A 16,889-nucleotide genomic window follows, 5' to 3' on the forward strand; every position below is an offset into this window, starting at 1 on the left:
GAAATTATACCTTTCAATTGCATTTAAAATGATTTAGTAATCATACATTTTAAATAACTGCTATATGCCTACAAGTTGTGTTTTTTTCTTGGTTTTTACATTGAACCTTGAGTCAAATTAAATGGCCACTTCAGTTTGGCAGCTTCTATAAAACCTGAAGATTTGCCCTATGACAGGCATGCATTCGACTTTTTCTATATTTAAAAAGACAAATCTGACAAACATTGCCACTTACCCATACAGTTGTTTCCTCCATTCACTGGCATATAATCGGGTGGACAAATACAGGTATAATTCCCAACTGTGTTATAACATGTTCCAGGGCCACAAATTCCAGGCTGCTCACATTCATTGACATCTTAAATAAAAATAATAGAATAAAAGTGAGAGATCGCACACATCTGTTTGTTCTTCCCTGCAGGCCTTTCAAACGTTTCCAGGAACCAGGAAGATTATCTGCAGAGAAGGTTCTTATGTGTGGGCTGCTGCCAATGTTGTAAGACACTTATGAGAAGAAGCAGAAGCAAGGTTGTATTCCAATATGACTGTGCGGTATTAGGTACAAGGATTTATCTAGACAGAACAATGTTGGGACTTCAAAATGCAGGCTTTTTCAACACAGCTGCCCTACTCAGTAGTTTAAACTACTTTTTGTGTGAAATGATTTTGTGAAGGGTTTCACGATCATGTGTCAATGTGTAGATGTACTATGGCTTTCCTGCTAGTGTGTCACCCAATAGCTAAATATCTTTCTATAAATCATTTTACATGGATTTACCCATATGTGGTCAGATTTAAATGCTTGAGAGTGTAAATAAGCTTGAGAGTGTAAAAGCTAACTCTAATAACCGGTCTTGATACTTTGCCATTCGTAAGTCAATAGAGCGCACTTCAGCAAGGCCACACTGCAACTTAAACCTGAAACTCATTAACTACCTACATGGAAAATTTTGTAATTGCACCAAATGTTTAACAGGTGCAAGTACAGATGCAAGTGTAACAGGTTATTTTTTGTGTCAATCAGACTACTCCTTTGTGTTTGCTTATTGAATTCTGACATTTTTGAATTTGTAATAATATTCATAAATATGCTTGCACCTCTTAATTTTCTAAACATCTGATTGTTTGCATTTGATTTTCTTTGGTTGGCTATTGGAGGCCTTTCATTGCACTAACAATAAACCTGCCTGTTGTTGGCGTTTACTCCTGGAAATGCAGAGAATCTGCTGAACTCTTTGACTCTCTTCTATAGGAATATTTTGTGACCATGCGAGTGGGAAATAGGAGAATGCTATCCTAGGGTAGACCACTGCCTTAGCCAAATACAACTTTTCTGGACAAAATTATGAACTTGCATACCATCACAAACACGAGTTTCTTCATTGAGGAAATATCCTGGTGGACAGCGGCACTGGAAACTTCCAAAAGTATTTATACACTTTCCACCTTGACAGAGACCTGGCAACTCAAGGCACTCATCGATATCTAGAAGACATTACATGATACTTTCGTTATTGAATTCCTGGCTGCAATTTACAGTTTTTTAAAAGTTATTTTTTCCTGTAAAAAAGTTAATTTTTTGTTATTGCTATGTATAAATTATAGTATCGCAGTCTCAGTGGAGCCATATTTGGTGCTGTGAAAGTGGCCAGGTATAAAACGTCTGGCCGGTAATGATAAATGTTTGTGCTAGCTGACTAATGTTCGGCTCTTCAAGTTAGTAGTACAGTAATCTGAAACAGCTACAAACATGTCACTGCCTAGCCAAAACATGTCAACAGCAGATGGTGAGAAAAGAAACTAAAATTCAAGTCCCAGTTATATAACTGCCAAACTATTGACTGAATATATATTTTTAAATCTAGGCAGTTTTTCCCCAAAATAATTCAAAGCCTATCCTATGGCCTGGGGACCCTTTGAACTCACCTACTATGTGGCACCTAAAACACCATTTCTGTGTTTTGGTGCTTACAGACCATCTCTGTAGCATACTCTAACTATATTCTGTTGGATGTCTACAGTCCCTGACAGCTTTCTTAAACATTTTTCACTGAATATTATGTGTAACCCTTTAGTGATATCAGGGGCCACACTTGGGGCCGCCTATATCAGGTTGATCACCACTGGTCTAAATGGTTCCTGCAATATAAGATTGAATACATACTTTTCCAATGATAAATAAACAGGACTGGCATATACAGCCAATGTAAATTTTCAGCATGATTTCCTGTGCCAGCTGACCCACCATAGTGACACAGGGCTTGGTAGCAGTAATTATTAAGCGCATTGGATGCCCAGACATTTAAGGGCACTGGGGAGACTGATGGACGTAAAAAAAATTCCAGTAGACTATATAGCTTAAATAGAGACCATTTTGGGGTTGTTATGTGGGACAGGAAGAACAAAGTCACTTTAAAGCTACATTTTAATGTGAAATTTTAAGCTGAAAATTAGGATGAATGGGTAGGGTTTGTATTGCAGAACAGTTTGACTTTACTACTAATAGGCTTCTAACCTGCCCATTCAGAACTTCAGTGTTTCATTTCAGCATACAAGTAGATGAACAAACTCCCACACAGACAAATGATAATGGCCTGGCTAATCAAGACTTCAAAAAAAGTGGAGAAAACTTTTGGCACCAAGGATTTTGTAAGCACTGTATCACTGTGGGTTGAGTTTAATTCAGTTTTAAATCATACTTTATTTATTTTTGAGTAATAAATATAATTATTGCTAATAATTAAGCACAATGGCTCAGAGATTAGCACTCTACAGTGTCACGTCGTAGTTTCCAATCTCGGCTAGGACACTATCTGCATCCAGTTTGCAGGTTCTCCCCCAGTTTCCTCCGGGTACTCCGGTTTCCTTTCACATTCCAAAACATGCAGTTAGGTTAATTGGCTTCCTCCCAAAATTATTAATCTATTAAAGACATATGACTATGGTAGGGACATTAGATTGTGACATTACTATGGATTTTGTACTGCATATTATGTCAGCGCTATATAAATACTGTGTAAAAATAAAAATCCCATATTTCAGCATCATGGATGTATTTCACTAATAGATCCCTTTACAGATTTTAAAGCAATATGTTTACCTTCTAAAATAACAGTTATAGGATTTGCTCTAAATCCTTCTCCTCCTGGACACAGAACTTTGTAATCACCTGAAAAACAAAATGTGTGTTAATATTCTGGTATTCTTTTACTGCAATACATTTTCAAATATATGTGGATTTCGAGCCACAGCTTTCTTTGTGCAAAGTCATACAGTGTAATAGGCATCTGATGGTAATTAGATTTTGTGCAAAGTTACTAAACAGATAAGCCAAGATTTGGAAAGCTCACAAATGTTATCATGCAATAGGTAGAGATTTAAAGGCTATGTTGAAATTGCCCTGCATTTAACCCAATGCGTTGTTTGGGCAGCTGGATTGCTCATTTAGCAAAAGGCCCTGTTGATGAAACCAAAAGTAATGTCTCTGGTCTAAATATTGCATATAGTATTAAGGTGAACATGTTGCAACAGCCTGTTTGCCAACTACAACATAAAAAAGTATTTCTTGACATTTTTAATATGGGGGAACCCCATTGAAAAAACTTTCATGTCTTCAGGGAACCTTTACTATAATTTTTTTTTTAATTTCCCGTAGATGTGATCCACTAAACAAAAACCCTGTGCTTGAAAAAAAAAGTGATAGTGCAAAAACACCACACAAAAAACGTGCACTGGGGTACTATTGTGATCCCTCCTCTAAAGAGGAAGGGCAACCCAGATTCCCCAGACCCCCCCGGGGGGCAAAACTCCCATGGGGGGCTGGGTACTAGGACCATCCAGCCGAAGCTGGAATGGGCCTACTAGGTTCCAATCTCTATGGGACGGCCTAAGCAGTCCCAACAGATTCTAGACTGGGAGCTCTCCCGAAGAAAGACTTCCACTATGGGAGAGTACATGACTATAAGACCAAAGCACTCCCCAAGACTTCAGGGCTGGCACACAAATACTACACCAGTGACAGTGACCTAACAGAAAAATACATAAAAAAATAAGTGCTCAGTGCATACCACACTGGGCAAGGATAAAAAATTGCCCATCTGCACTAGACACAGCTAGTGCAGAATGAAAGCAAAAAAAATGCCAAATCAGCAAGTGACGTGCCTGTGTACTAAATCCACAGTGGGTTCACCATTTTCAAAGTGATTTTAGGGTACCCCTGGTTCGCCACTCCAGGGGGACGACACTCAGTGACATTTGGCTGCCTCTCAAGACCTGATGGCGAGACCAAGGGTTCCCCGCTCTGACCAGCAGGACAGACTGCCATCTGGGAGCTCCTTATCAGGGCAGGCCAAAAAGATCACTTGTATCTATTAAACTGATCTCAGAGTCACAAACTGTTCATTATTCAACCTCTAGCCCTCTGGAGTAACCCTAGGGTTGCACTGAATCCTGGTTAAGAAACACTGACATATAAGCTGCCCCAATAACCTCTGTATATGCATTTAGTGCCCACTGAGATGCTAGCTGCAGTGCAGCCTGATTAGCTAGTCTGTTATAATATATGCTGAATATAACATATCCTTTTAGGCCTCAACTGGCTTACAGCAAAGACAAATAATGGCTTTGATGCCTGAGCCAGAATAGAAACATTATTAGTAGTATAATATTTCATATTTGTAATTTTTTATTTTATATTTATTTGTTATATTCTTTATATTTAGCTTTCCTTTTCACGGCTTTCACTCTTCCTTAAATCATATGGTTGGTCCTTATCCACCCACATTGTCTATCTGTCAGATTTCCAACATTGACAAAGGCCAAATATTTCACATCTGATCTACAATTGTGTTGACCAACCCAACAAGTCTTTGGCATCAAAATCAATCTACCATAATAAAATGATATAATTAAAACAATCTCATTCAATGCCTTATCCAAAGAATACAGTATACACATACATGACTAAAACTTTTCCAGACCACAAGGTTTTTTTAGTAATTTAGTAAAATTTTTAGTAATTTGCTCCAGTACCACAATGGCAGAAAGAAAAGGTAGAAAGTGTGTGATTATTAATTAGATAAACAAGATTTAACGTAATAAAATGACTTACTAGAATTTACTGATGGGCAGTGTTCACAGGGGGTTCCCCAGGCCTTTCCAAGTGAGCAACAACATGAAGCCTTGGCTACACTGACACCAATTTCGTTACTGCAAGACAGGTCTCCATTATCTCCTCGTGGTTTTACTTCTAGGTAACAGCTGCCAGAACGAGTATCTTTGGGAGAAAAGGTAAAACACTGTGAACATAGCTATCATTTAACAAATACACTCCACACTATGTATATATTAACATAAAAGACATATATAATTGTTTTATGTATATTTGAAACCAAAGGTATTACTTGTATATTAGTTTCCGGCTCAGGAATTATGAGTTCTGGTCTTTTTAGTCTAAAACATGTAGAACAATATAATTCCTATAGAAGTCATTTGACCCATCCTTAACTGTAAAAAAGTCCTGAACACCTAACCCTCCTGCACCCGATCTCCCATATTTATTATAACCCTTTAAATCCCTAACAGAATACATAATCAATAACCTAAACCTAAAAGATAACCCTTAAGAGTTAAAGAAACATGTAAAAGTTCTAAATTTGCATCAATTTTTTTTGTAGTTCAAATTTAAACAAATGCTAGAAATATTTTTTAGATAATCATAAAAGGCAAAAAGTTGTAATTATTACTAAATAGTTTTCTTGAACTCTAAATATTGTAATTAAAAAGTTTATCCTTCTTTTGGCTTCATTAAAAATTGCATTTGTAAGTTTTGGTGGTGTTGAATTAAAAAGCTTGGGTGGTCCCTTTGGCATGCTCAATTAAGAGTTTAAGCTGGGACCCCTTGTGCCTGTGCAGTCCTGTCTTTCCAATATAATATTGTCATCAGTTAAAATGTATATAAATTCCAATATTTTCTCTTATTCCTGAAATGTTAATGCACTGATAAGACGATCATACCAACACATCCAACCCGAGTTGGGTTTAGCTGGAAGTCTGGTGGACATTCACAGTCGTAGCTTCCGGGAGTATTCGAACATGTGCCACTAATACAGGTTGTTGGGTCAGCACATTCATCCACATCTGTAAAACAAAAAATGATCAATGTTAATACATTTTAAAAACAGTTTCACCATGCAATCTGAAAACAACAGACTCCCTAAAAAAATCCTGACAAAATTTTAGGAAACACAAAAAATGTCTAATAGCCTAAAGTAAAATAAAATTTTAAAATGCAAAGTCCCCATACACTATACACACCTCTCTCCAAAAAAAAAAAAATCACTATCTGTAGGTGTAATATGTACCTCTAAAATTGTTAGGGGTTTTACTTACCTCACCCCTATCGTTTGTCTGCAATGCCTAGGCAAAGGGGATGTCTGTCATTCTGTTTTAAACTAGATTCTAGGGAATAAAGAGCAGCCAAAATCTTGCAAAAAGATGGGTTGGCAATAGACTGGAGGGTTTTCTTATTTGTTTTTGCCTGGCCTGCATGTTTTTTTACAGTTACATACTACTAATTTGTAGTAGTTTGTAAATGGGGAAAGGGCTTTGATTATTATTTGAGCAGACCTTTCATTTTACTGCGATGTGCATCTAATTTTACTTTTCCCAGTCAACAGCTCAAAGTATATAGAACAACAGAGCCACTGTTATCTCAAAACTGCCAAAAAAATGATGTCTTTGCATCTGAAATATATCCAATACTAGCCAACCCGTGGTCTGTAGGTCCATAGTACTATGCCAGTTATGTCTTTTCTGTTTTTTACTAAAATGTCAATGTCACATTACCTGTACAATTGCCTCCACTTCTATCCAGCTCGTATCCTATGGCACAATCACATCTAAAGAGACCTGGGAGATTCTTGCAGGTGCCAAAGACACAGATGTTGGGCAATGCACATTCATCGATATCTGTAGATAAAATATTTCTTTATTAATATATAATATATAGAAGCATAAAAATGAACATCAGAATTACTTTCATATTCAACTAATATTACAATAGTTCAACTACAGTGGCACCTCGGTATAAGTCCACTTTGGAATAAGTCCAACTTGGTATAAGTCCTGTTTGGACACCAAAAATTTTGCCTGGTATAAATACCTTTGCTTGGTATACAACCTTTGTGCTAGAACTTGTTTGGGTCAAAATGAGTCATAACACTGTGCGCTACCATTATTTACCTCCCTCGAGACAAAGCCACGACTGCCCACGAGTAGCCAGTTGCTACCATTCAGTGAACAACCCGCGCTATAACTCTCTGTGAATTACATACCAACTCCTCCTCCTCCTTAGCACCATTCTAGTAGGCACTCAACTCTTTTCAGTAAAGTAAGGTAAAGAGAGGTTAAATTTTCATTTATTTCATCTAATTGCTTTTATATTTATGTATTTTAGTATTAAGCAGTGTTTAAATTAATTCATACAGTCCCATCAATGTATAATATGCCAATAACAATAGGATTTTTTTTTCATGGGAATGGATTAATAATTTTCCTTTTATTTCTTATGGGAAAAATTTGTTTGGTATAAGTCCTGTTTGGTATAAGTCCAAGGATCTGGAACAAATTAAGGACTTATACCAAGGTACTACTGTATATAATATTGTATGATTCAACTAAACAATTGATCATGCTCTGTATTCATTCTACTAGTGCAAGATGATGTATAGATAGTTACCAGATAAACAAACTGACTATCATTTATGCATTACTTTTGTCAAAATTAGTTGAGTTTAAAAAATATTTTAGCTAAAACACCATTTATAGTTTTGACTAGTGGGGAGAAGGTAAGGAAAAGAACCCCATTCAGTTATGTAACTCTTCTGGAGAGATTCTCCCTCTATATAAGCCATGGTTATCAATATTAAAAATATATTTTATATAAAATTTACAGTTGGCACTAGAATAGGAGAGCTGAGGGTAACATTAGGTTCAGATGGTTGTTTAGAAAACAAAGGATGGGCACCAAAAATTGTTTTATTTACATCTATGGTGTTTTTGTTTGTGTTTTTTTCAGTGTTCCTAATTCATAGTAGCAGTTGTTTTTGCCACAGGTATCTCTACCACTGGAATTTCCCTTTTTCAAGGGTTTTGAGGGTGCTTCCATTGACTTTAATTATCACGATGGCACTTGTGCCAAATGAGAAAAATATGCTATGCTAAATAGGGACAGCCATGCCTCCTTGGAATCCTTTTTTAAACCAATGCAAGATAAATATTTTTGTAGGCATCTGTTGGAACAATCCCTGAATCTTCTAATGGGCAAGGTTCTAATGTGCATTTCTGTTCTGGTAACAACAATCCAAATAAGGAATTTCTCTCAATTGGTAGAGATTTTCTAACCTCCCTCACTGGGATAGGAAAGGAAAGGGAAAGTGAAGCCTAATCACTCCAAAAAACAACCTTACATGCGTTGTAAACATGCTTTGGTTATACCTACACTTTATTGATAAGTTTATTATTAAAAAATGTGCTTAGAGAATAATTAATATATATGTTCTGAGACAGGTAATTAGTAAGGCACATTGACAGGGTAAGATTTATATACCATTGTTTTTGTATTATTATAATAAATCATTATCACATGGTATTCATATTTCCAGTTTTACACTGGAGGAATTATTTAAATCCCTTGTATTTTGTTCACTCTTTCCTGCTAATCTCATTTATCACAGAGAGGGCATTTCAAGAGAAATGTTGTCCCTGAACATGTTAAATAAATACTCCATGTAGTTTGCGTCTACTGTATGTTATAATAATTGATAGTTGGCAGAAGCCGTGTTGTGTATGTGCACCCCTAACCTGAGCACATATGATATGCTGAGTAGCAAGACTGGACAAACACTAATTCGAAAATTTCCTAATTCTCCCACGGTTTATGCAACTTCACATATATCAATGCAACTTCACATATATCAATCTTACTCTAAAACTATCTTAGGGTAAAAGGTAAAATACTGGCAAAAATAAAAAAAACGCCCAATCAATAATGCAAGCTCCATATAATAATAAAATATGTGGATCAAATGTCCTGATAAATTGTCATTTATAATTAAGAAAGCCAAACCTATTTCTATTTTCCCTTGACAGCTTGTGAAGCAGATTATGTTTTGCTTTCTCTAATTCATGTTTAATTCAATCCATGTCACACTTACGTCTTCCTCACTAAAGCGCAGACACCGCAGGCATTTCTGACTCTGGGCGTTCCTACGCTCCCAAGCTTTATCAGTTTCGTCCAATCTGCTGGCCAGAAAATTGCCTCTTAACCATCCCTGGCTATTTAGCTAGCTCAAACACAGCACTCAGCGTCCGTGAAACATGTCTCCACTAGTGCAGAGCCCCTAGCTCTTCTGAGCAGTTCCTGTATACCTGTTGCTTGATTCAGTGTTTCCTCTGTCGAGCTGCTGTGTTAACCCCTTGTTACCCAGTCTGTTTCCCAGCCTATTCCCTTGTGCTGTTCCAGTGTTCCTCTCCATCTGTGGATATTCCCATGTTACCTGTGCCTCCTGTTGCTTTCTGTGTCTCCTGTGTTCCCTGTTTTTGCAGTGGCCCCTTTGTCACTGGCATTTATTTTCTGGATTCCTGGTACTTGACCTCTAGCTTGTGACCTGACCTGTCTTGCTTGCTGCCTGCCTTGACCCCAGCCTTCCTTAATGATTCTTCTGCTTAGTGATTTGGTACCGTGTATCTTCTTGCACATCGTGGTGGCCGGAAGGACCGCAACTTGGCTGTAACCAGCAGTGCAACATTCTAACCACTATAGGCTCTGGAGAAGACCTGGTTGCAGCTTAGACTCTGCTCCTTGGCGCTTCTCAGGGCTCACTTACACCACTTTTGTGCAAGCCGTGGCGCCCCCTAGTGGTCATGTCTTCCCAGCGTGACAATGCAACTCATGAAACTGCAGTAGGATGCTTGCCTACTTGCAATACACTGCCATACATTTGACTACGTTGAGTTCTGGCATTGCTACTTTTGTTTCATGTAAACCTTAAATAAAGTAATTATCCATTAAGTTTATCGGCAGAATATCTGGCACTGATATGTTGTGACACACCTGATATAGATTTGACTTCCTTTACAGATGCTTATTCCCCAAAAGGATGGGAACTCTACAACCTGAACAGGACTATATAAACAGAGTTTTTTTAACTCTCCCTGCTAATAAATTCACTTTCCTCACCTGTATCCTTATTTCTACCCCTTTACCTTTTTCCTTCCGGTATCAGACATAACTATGCACCTAACTTGACATACTACCAAAATCCAAATGTTTTCTTATTTTATTGTAAATTTTGTATTCACATTCAATTTTGTACTTTGATTTGCCTTTATATTGTAGTTGTAAATATACAATGCTTTACGTGCACGGCTATTCAAATGTTGAGGTTTATTGACATCTTAAATCCTATTGACAGAATTATAGAAATAGGAAATTATACCTTTCAATTGCATTTAAAATGATTTAGTAATCATACATTTTAAATAACTGCTATATGCCTACAAGTTGTGTTTTTTTCTTGGTTTTTACATTGAACCTTGAGTCAAATTAAATGGCCACTTTAGTTTGGCAGCTTCTATAAAACCTGAAGATTTGCCCTATGACAGGCATGCATTCGACTTTTTCTATATTTAAAAAGACAAATCTGACAAACATTGCCACTTACCCATACAGTTGTTTCCTCCATTCACTGGCATATAATCGGGTGGACAAATACAGGTATAATTCCCAACTGTGTTATAACATGTTCCAGGGCCACAAATTCCAGGCTGCTCACATTCATTGACATCTTAAATAAAAATAATAGAATAAAAGTGAGAGATCGCACACATCTGTTTGTTCTTCCCTGCAGGCCTTTCAAACGTTTCCAGGAACCAGGAAGATTATCTGCAGAGAAGGTTCTTATGTGTGGGCTGCTGCCAATGTTGTAAGACACTTATGAGAAGAAGCAGAAGAAAGGTTGTATTCCAATATGACTGTGCGGTATTAGGTACAAGGATTTATCTAGACAGAACAATGTTGGGACTTCAAAATGCAGGCTTTTTCAACACAGCTGCCCTACTCAGTAGTTTAAACTACTTTTTGTGTGAAATGATTTTGTGAAGGGTTTCACGATCATGTGTCAATGTGTAGATGTACTATGGCTTTCCTGCTAGTGTGTCACCCAATAGCTAAATATCTTTCTATAAATCATTTTACATGGATTTACCCATATGTGGTCAGATTTAAATGCTTGAGAGTGTAAATAAGCTTGAGAGTGTAAAAGCTAACTCTAATAACCGGTCTTGATACTTTGCCATTCGTAAGTCAATAGAGCGCACTTCAGCAAGGCCACACTGCAACTTAAACCTGAAACTCATTAACTACCTACATGGAAAATTTTGTAATTGCACCAAATGTTTAACAGGTGCAAGTACAGATGCAAGTGTAACAGGTTATTTTTTGTGTCAATCAGACTACTCCTTTGTGTTTGCTTATTGAATTCTGACATTTTTGAATTTGTAATAATATTCATAAATATGCTTGCACCTCTTAATTTTCTAAACATCTGATTGTTTGCATTTGATTTTCTTTGGTTGGCTATTGGAGGCCTTTCATTGCACTAACAATAAACCTGCCTGTTGTTGGCGTTTACTCCTGGAAATGCAGAGAATCTGCTGAACTCTTTGACTCTTTTCCATAGGAATATTTTGTGACCATGCGAGTGGGAAATAGGAGAATGCTATCCTAGGGTAGACCACTGCCTTAGCCAAATACAACTTTTCTGGACAAAATTATGAACTTGCATACCATCACAAACACGAGTTTCTTCATTGAGGAAATATCCTGGTGGACAGCGGCACTGGAAACTTCCAAAAGTATTTATACACTTTCCACCTTGACAGAGACCTGGCAACTCAAGGCACTCATCGATATCTAGAAGACATTACATGATACTTTCGTTATTGAATTCCTGGCTGCAATTTACAGTTTTTTAAAAGTTATTTTTTCCTGTAAAAAAGTTAATTTTTTGTTATTGCTATGTATAAATTATAGTATCGCAGTCTCAGTGGAGCCATATTTGGTGCTGTGAAAGTGGCCAGGTATAAAACGTCTGGCCGGTAATGATAAATGTTTGTGCTAGCTGACTAATGTTCGGCTCTTCAAGTTAGTAGTACAGTAATCTGAAACAGCTACAAACATGTCACTGCCTAGCCAAAACATGTCAACAGCAGATGGTGAGAAAAGAAACTAAAATTCAAGTCCCAGTTATATAACTGCCAAACTATTGACTGAATATATATTTTTAAATCTAGGCAGTTTTTCCCCAAAATAATCCAAAGCCTATCCTATGGCCTGGGGACCCTTTGAACTCACCTACTATGTGGCACCTAAAACACCATTTCTGTGTTTTGGTGCTTACAGACCATCTCTGTAGCATACTCTAACTATATTCTGTTGGATGTCTACAGTCCCTGACAGCTTTCTTAAACATTTTTCACTGAATATTATGTGTAACCCTTTAGTGATATCAGGGGCCACACTTGGGGCCGCCTATATCAGGTTGATCACCACTGGTCTAAATGGTTCCTGCAATAAAGGATTGAATACATACTTTTCCAATGATAAATAAACAGGACTGGCATATACAGCCAATGTAAATTTTCAGCATGATTTCCTGTGCCAGCTGACCCACCATAGTGACACAGGGCTTGGTAGCAGTAATTATTAAGCGCATTGGATGCCCAGACATTTAAGGGCACTGGGGAGACTGATGGACGTAAAAAAAATTCCAGTAGACTATATAGCTTAAATAGAGACCATTTTGGGGTTGTTATGTGGGACAGGAAGAACAAAGTCACTTTAAAGCTACATTTTAATGTGAAATTTTAAGCTGAAAATTAGGATGAATGGGTAGGGTTTGTATTGCAGAACAGTTTGACTTTACTACTAATAGGCTTCTAACCTGCCCATTCAGAACTTCAGTGTTTCATTTCAGCATACAAGTAGATGAACAAACTCCCACACAGACAAATGATAATGGCCTGGCTAATCAAGACTTCAAAAAAAGTGGAGAAAACTTTTGGCACCAAGGATTTTGTAAGCACTGTATCACTGTGGGTTGAGTTTAATTCAGTTTTAAATCATACTTTATTTATTTTTGAGTAATAAATATAATTATTGCTAATAATTAAGCACAATGGCTCAGAGATTAGCACTCTACAGTGTCACGTCGTAGTTTGCAATCTCGGCTAGGACACTATCTGCATCCAGTTTGCAGGTTCTCCCCCAGTTTCCTCCGGGTACTCCGGTTTCCTTTCACATTCCAAAACATGCAGTTAGGTTAATTGGCTTCCTCCCAAAATTATTAATCTATTAAAGACATATGACTATGGTAGGGACATTAGATTGTGACATTACTATGGATTTTGTACTGCATATTATGTCAGCGCTATATAAATACTGTGTAAAAATAAAAATCCCATATTTCAGCATCATGGATGTATTTCACTAATAGATCCCTTTACAGATTTTAAAGCAATATGTTTACCTTCTAAAATAACAGTTATAGGATTTGCTCTAAATCCTTCTCCTCCTGGACACAGAACTTTGTAATCACCTGAAAAACAAAATGTGTGTTAATATTCTGGTATTCTTTTACTGCAATACATTTTCAAATATATGTGGATTTCGAGCCACAGCTTTCTTTGTGCAAAGTCATACAATGTAATAGGCATCTGATGGTAATTAGATTTTGTGCAAAGTTACTAAACAGATAAGCCAAGATTTGGAAAGCTCACAAATGTTATCATGCAATAGGTAGAGATTTAAAGGCTATGTTGAAATTGCCCTGCATTTAACCCAATGCGTTGTTTGGGCAGCTGGATTGCTCATTTAGCAAAAGGCCCTGTTGATGAAACCAAAAGTAATGTCTCTGGTCTAAATATTGCATATAGTATTAAGGTGAACATGTTGCAACAGCCTGTTTGCCAACTACAACATAAAAAAGTATTTCTTGACATTTTTAATATGGGGGAACCCCATTGAAAAAACTTTCATGTCTTCAGGGAACCTTTACTATAATTTTTTTTTTAATTTCCCGTAGATGTGATCCACTAAACAAAAACCCTGTGCTTGAAAAAAAAAGTGATAGTGCAAAAACACCACACAAAAAACGTGCACTGGGGTACTATTGTGATCCCTCCTCTAAAGAGGAAGGGCAACCCAGATTCCCCAGACCCCCCCGGGGGGCAAAACTCCCATGGGGGGCTGGGTACTAGGACCATCCAGCCGAAGCTGGAATGGGCCTACTAGGTTCCAATCTCTATGGGACGGCCTAAGCAGTCCCAACAGATTCTAGACTGGGAGCTCTCCCGAAGAAAGACTTCCACTATGGGAGAGTACATGACTATAAGACCAAAGCACTCCCCAAGACTTCAGGGCTGGCACACAAATACTACACCAGTGACAGTGACCTAACAGAAAAATACATAAAAAAATAAGTGCTCAGTGCATACCACACTGGGCAAGGATAAAAAATTGCCCATCTGCACTAGACACAGCTAGTGCAGAATGAAAGCAAAAAAAATGCCAAATCAGCAAGTGACGTGCCTGTGTACTAAATCCACAGTGGGTTCACCATTTTCAAAGTGATTTTAGGGTACCCCTGGTTCGCCACTCCAGGGGGACGACACTCAGTGACATTTGGCTGCCTCTCAAGACCTGATGGCGAGACCAAGGGTTCCCCGCTCTGACCAGCAGGACAGACTGCCATCTGGGAGCTCCTTATCAGGGCAGGCCAAAAAGATCACTTGTATCTATTAAACTGATCTCAGAGTCACAAACTGTTCATTATTCAACCTCTAGCCCTCTGGAGTAACCCTAGGGTTGCACTGAATCCTGGTTAAGAAACACTGACATATAAGCTGCCCCAATAACCTCTGTATATGCATTTAGTGCCCACTGAGATGCTAGCTGCAGTGCAGCCTGATTAGCTAGTCTGTTATAATATATGCTGAATATAACATATCCTTTTAGGCCTCAACTGGCTTACAGCAAAGACAAATAATGGCTTTGATGCCTGAGCCAGAATAGAAACATTATTAGTAGTATAATATTTCATATTTGTAATTTTTTATTTTATATTTATTTGTTATATTCTTTATATTTAGCTTTCCTTTTCACGGCTTTCACTCTTCCTTAAATCATATGGTTGGTCCTTATCCACCCACATTGTCTATCTGTCAGATTTCCAACATTGACAAAGGCCAAATATTTCACATCTGATCTACAATTGTGTTGACCAACCCAACAAGTCTTTGGCATCAAAATCAATCTACCATAATAAAATGATATAATTAAAACAATCTCATTCAATGCCTTATCCAAAGAATACAGTATACACATACATGACTAAAACTTTTCCAGACCACAAGGTTTTTTTAGTAATTTAGTAAAATTTTTAGTAATTTGCTCCAGTACCACAATGGCAGAAAGAAAAGGTAGAAAGTGTGTGATTATTAATTAGATAAACAAGATTTAACGTAATAAAATGACTTACTAGAATTTACTGATGGGCAGTGTTCACAGGGGGTTCCCCAGGCCTTTCCAAGTGAGCAACAACATGAAGCCTTGGCTACACTGACACCAATTTCGTTACTGCAAGACAGGTCTCCATTATCTCCTCGTGGTTTTACTTCTAGGTAACAGCTGCCAGAACGAGTATCTTTGGGAGAAAAGGTAAAACACTGTGAACATAGCTATCATTTAACAAATACACTCCACACTATGTATATATTAACATAAAAGACATATATAATTGTTTTATGTATATTTGAAACCAAAGGTATTACTTGTATATTAGTTTCCGGCTCAGGAATTATGAGTTCTGGTCTTTTTAGTCTAAAACATGTAGAACAATATAATTCCTATAGAAGTCATTTGACCCATCCTTAACTGTAAAAAAGTCCTGAACACCTAACCCTCCTGCACCCGATCTCCCATATTTATTATAACCCTTTAAATCCCTAACAGAATACATAATCAATAACCTAAACCTAAAAGATAACCCTTAAGAGTTAAAGAAACATGTAAAAGTTCTAAATTTGCATCAATTTTTTTTGTAGTTCAAATTTAAACAAATGCTAGAAATATTTTTTAGATAATCATAAAAGGCAAAAAGTTGTAATTATTACTAAATAGTTTTCTTGAACTCTAAATATTGTAATTAAAAAGTTTATCCTTCTTTTGGCTTCATTAAAAATTGCATTTGTAAGTTTTGGTGGTGTTGAATTAAAAAGCTTGGGTGGTCCCTTTGGCATGCTCAATTAAGAGTTTAAGCTGGGACCCCTTGTGCCTGTGCAGTCCTGTCTTTCCAATATAATATTGTCATCAGTTAAAATGTATATAAATTCCAATATTTTCTCTTATTCCTGAAATGTTAATGCACTGATAAGACGATCATACCAACACATCCAACCCGAGTTGGGTTTAGCTGGAAGTCTGGTGGACATTCACAGTCGTAGCTTCCGGGAGTATTCGAACATGTGCCACTAATACAGGTTGTTGGGTCAGCACATTCATCCACATCTGTAAAACAAAAAATGATCAATGTTAATACATTTTAAAAACAGTTTCACCATGCAATCTGAAAACAACAGACTCCCTAAAAAAATCCTGACAAAATTTTAGGAAACACAAAAAATGTCTAATAGCCTAAAGTAAAATAAAATTTTAAAATGCAAAGTCCCCATACACTATACACACCTCTCTCCAAAAAAAAAAAAATCACTATCTGTAGGTGTAATATGTACCTCTAAAATTGTTAGGGGTTTTACTTACCTCACCCCTA

At 37.1% G+C, this 16,889-nt stretch overlaps 1 protein-coding gene and 1 long non-coding RNA gene across 2 annotated transcripts; both read right to left on the minus strand.

Annotated features, from left to right (window-relative positions):
* Nucleotides 1-235: 235 nt before the first annotated feature.
* Nucleotides 236-9,760, minus strand: LOC140344972 (fibrillin-1-like; the record flags this gene model as incomplete). The annotated part of the gene is made up of 7 exons (XM_072432158.1): nucleotides 9,742-9,760; nucleotides 6,847-6,969; nucleotides 6,016-6,138; nucleotides 5,111-5,275; nucleotides 3,101-3,169; nucleotides 1,360-1,485; nucleotides 236-358 (listed from the first exon to the last, which is right to left on the minus strand). Coding segments are annotated over exons 1-7 (748 nt in total), but the record flags the coding sequence as incomplete, so codon positions are not given.
* Nucleotides 9,761-10,724: 964 nt separating this feature from the next.
* On the minus strand, nucleotides 10,725-16,635 carry LOC140344973 (uncharacterized). Its single transcript, XR_011923714.1, has 5 exons — nucleotides 16,505-16,635; nucleotides 15,600-15,764; nucleotides 13,590-13,658; nucleotides 11,849-11,974; nucleotides 10,725-10,847 (listed from the first exon to the last, which is right to left on the minus strand). It is a non-coding gene; the product is annotated as an uncharacterized lncRNA (long non-coding RNA).
* Nucleotides 16,636-16,889: the final 254 nt, after the last annotated feature.

The sequence above is a fragment of the Pyxicephalus adspersus genome, unplaced genomic scaffold, assembly GCF_032062135.1.
Source record: "Pyxicephalus adspersus unplaced genomic scaffold, UCB_Pads_2.0 Sca274, whole genome shotgun sequence".
NCBI lineage: Eukaryota > Metazoa > Chordata > Amphibia > Anura > Pyxicephalidae > Pyxicephalus > Pyxicephalus adspersus.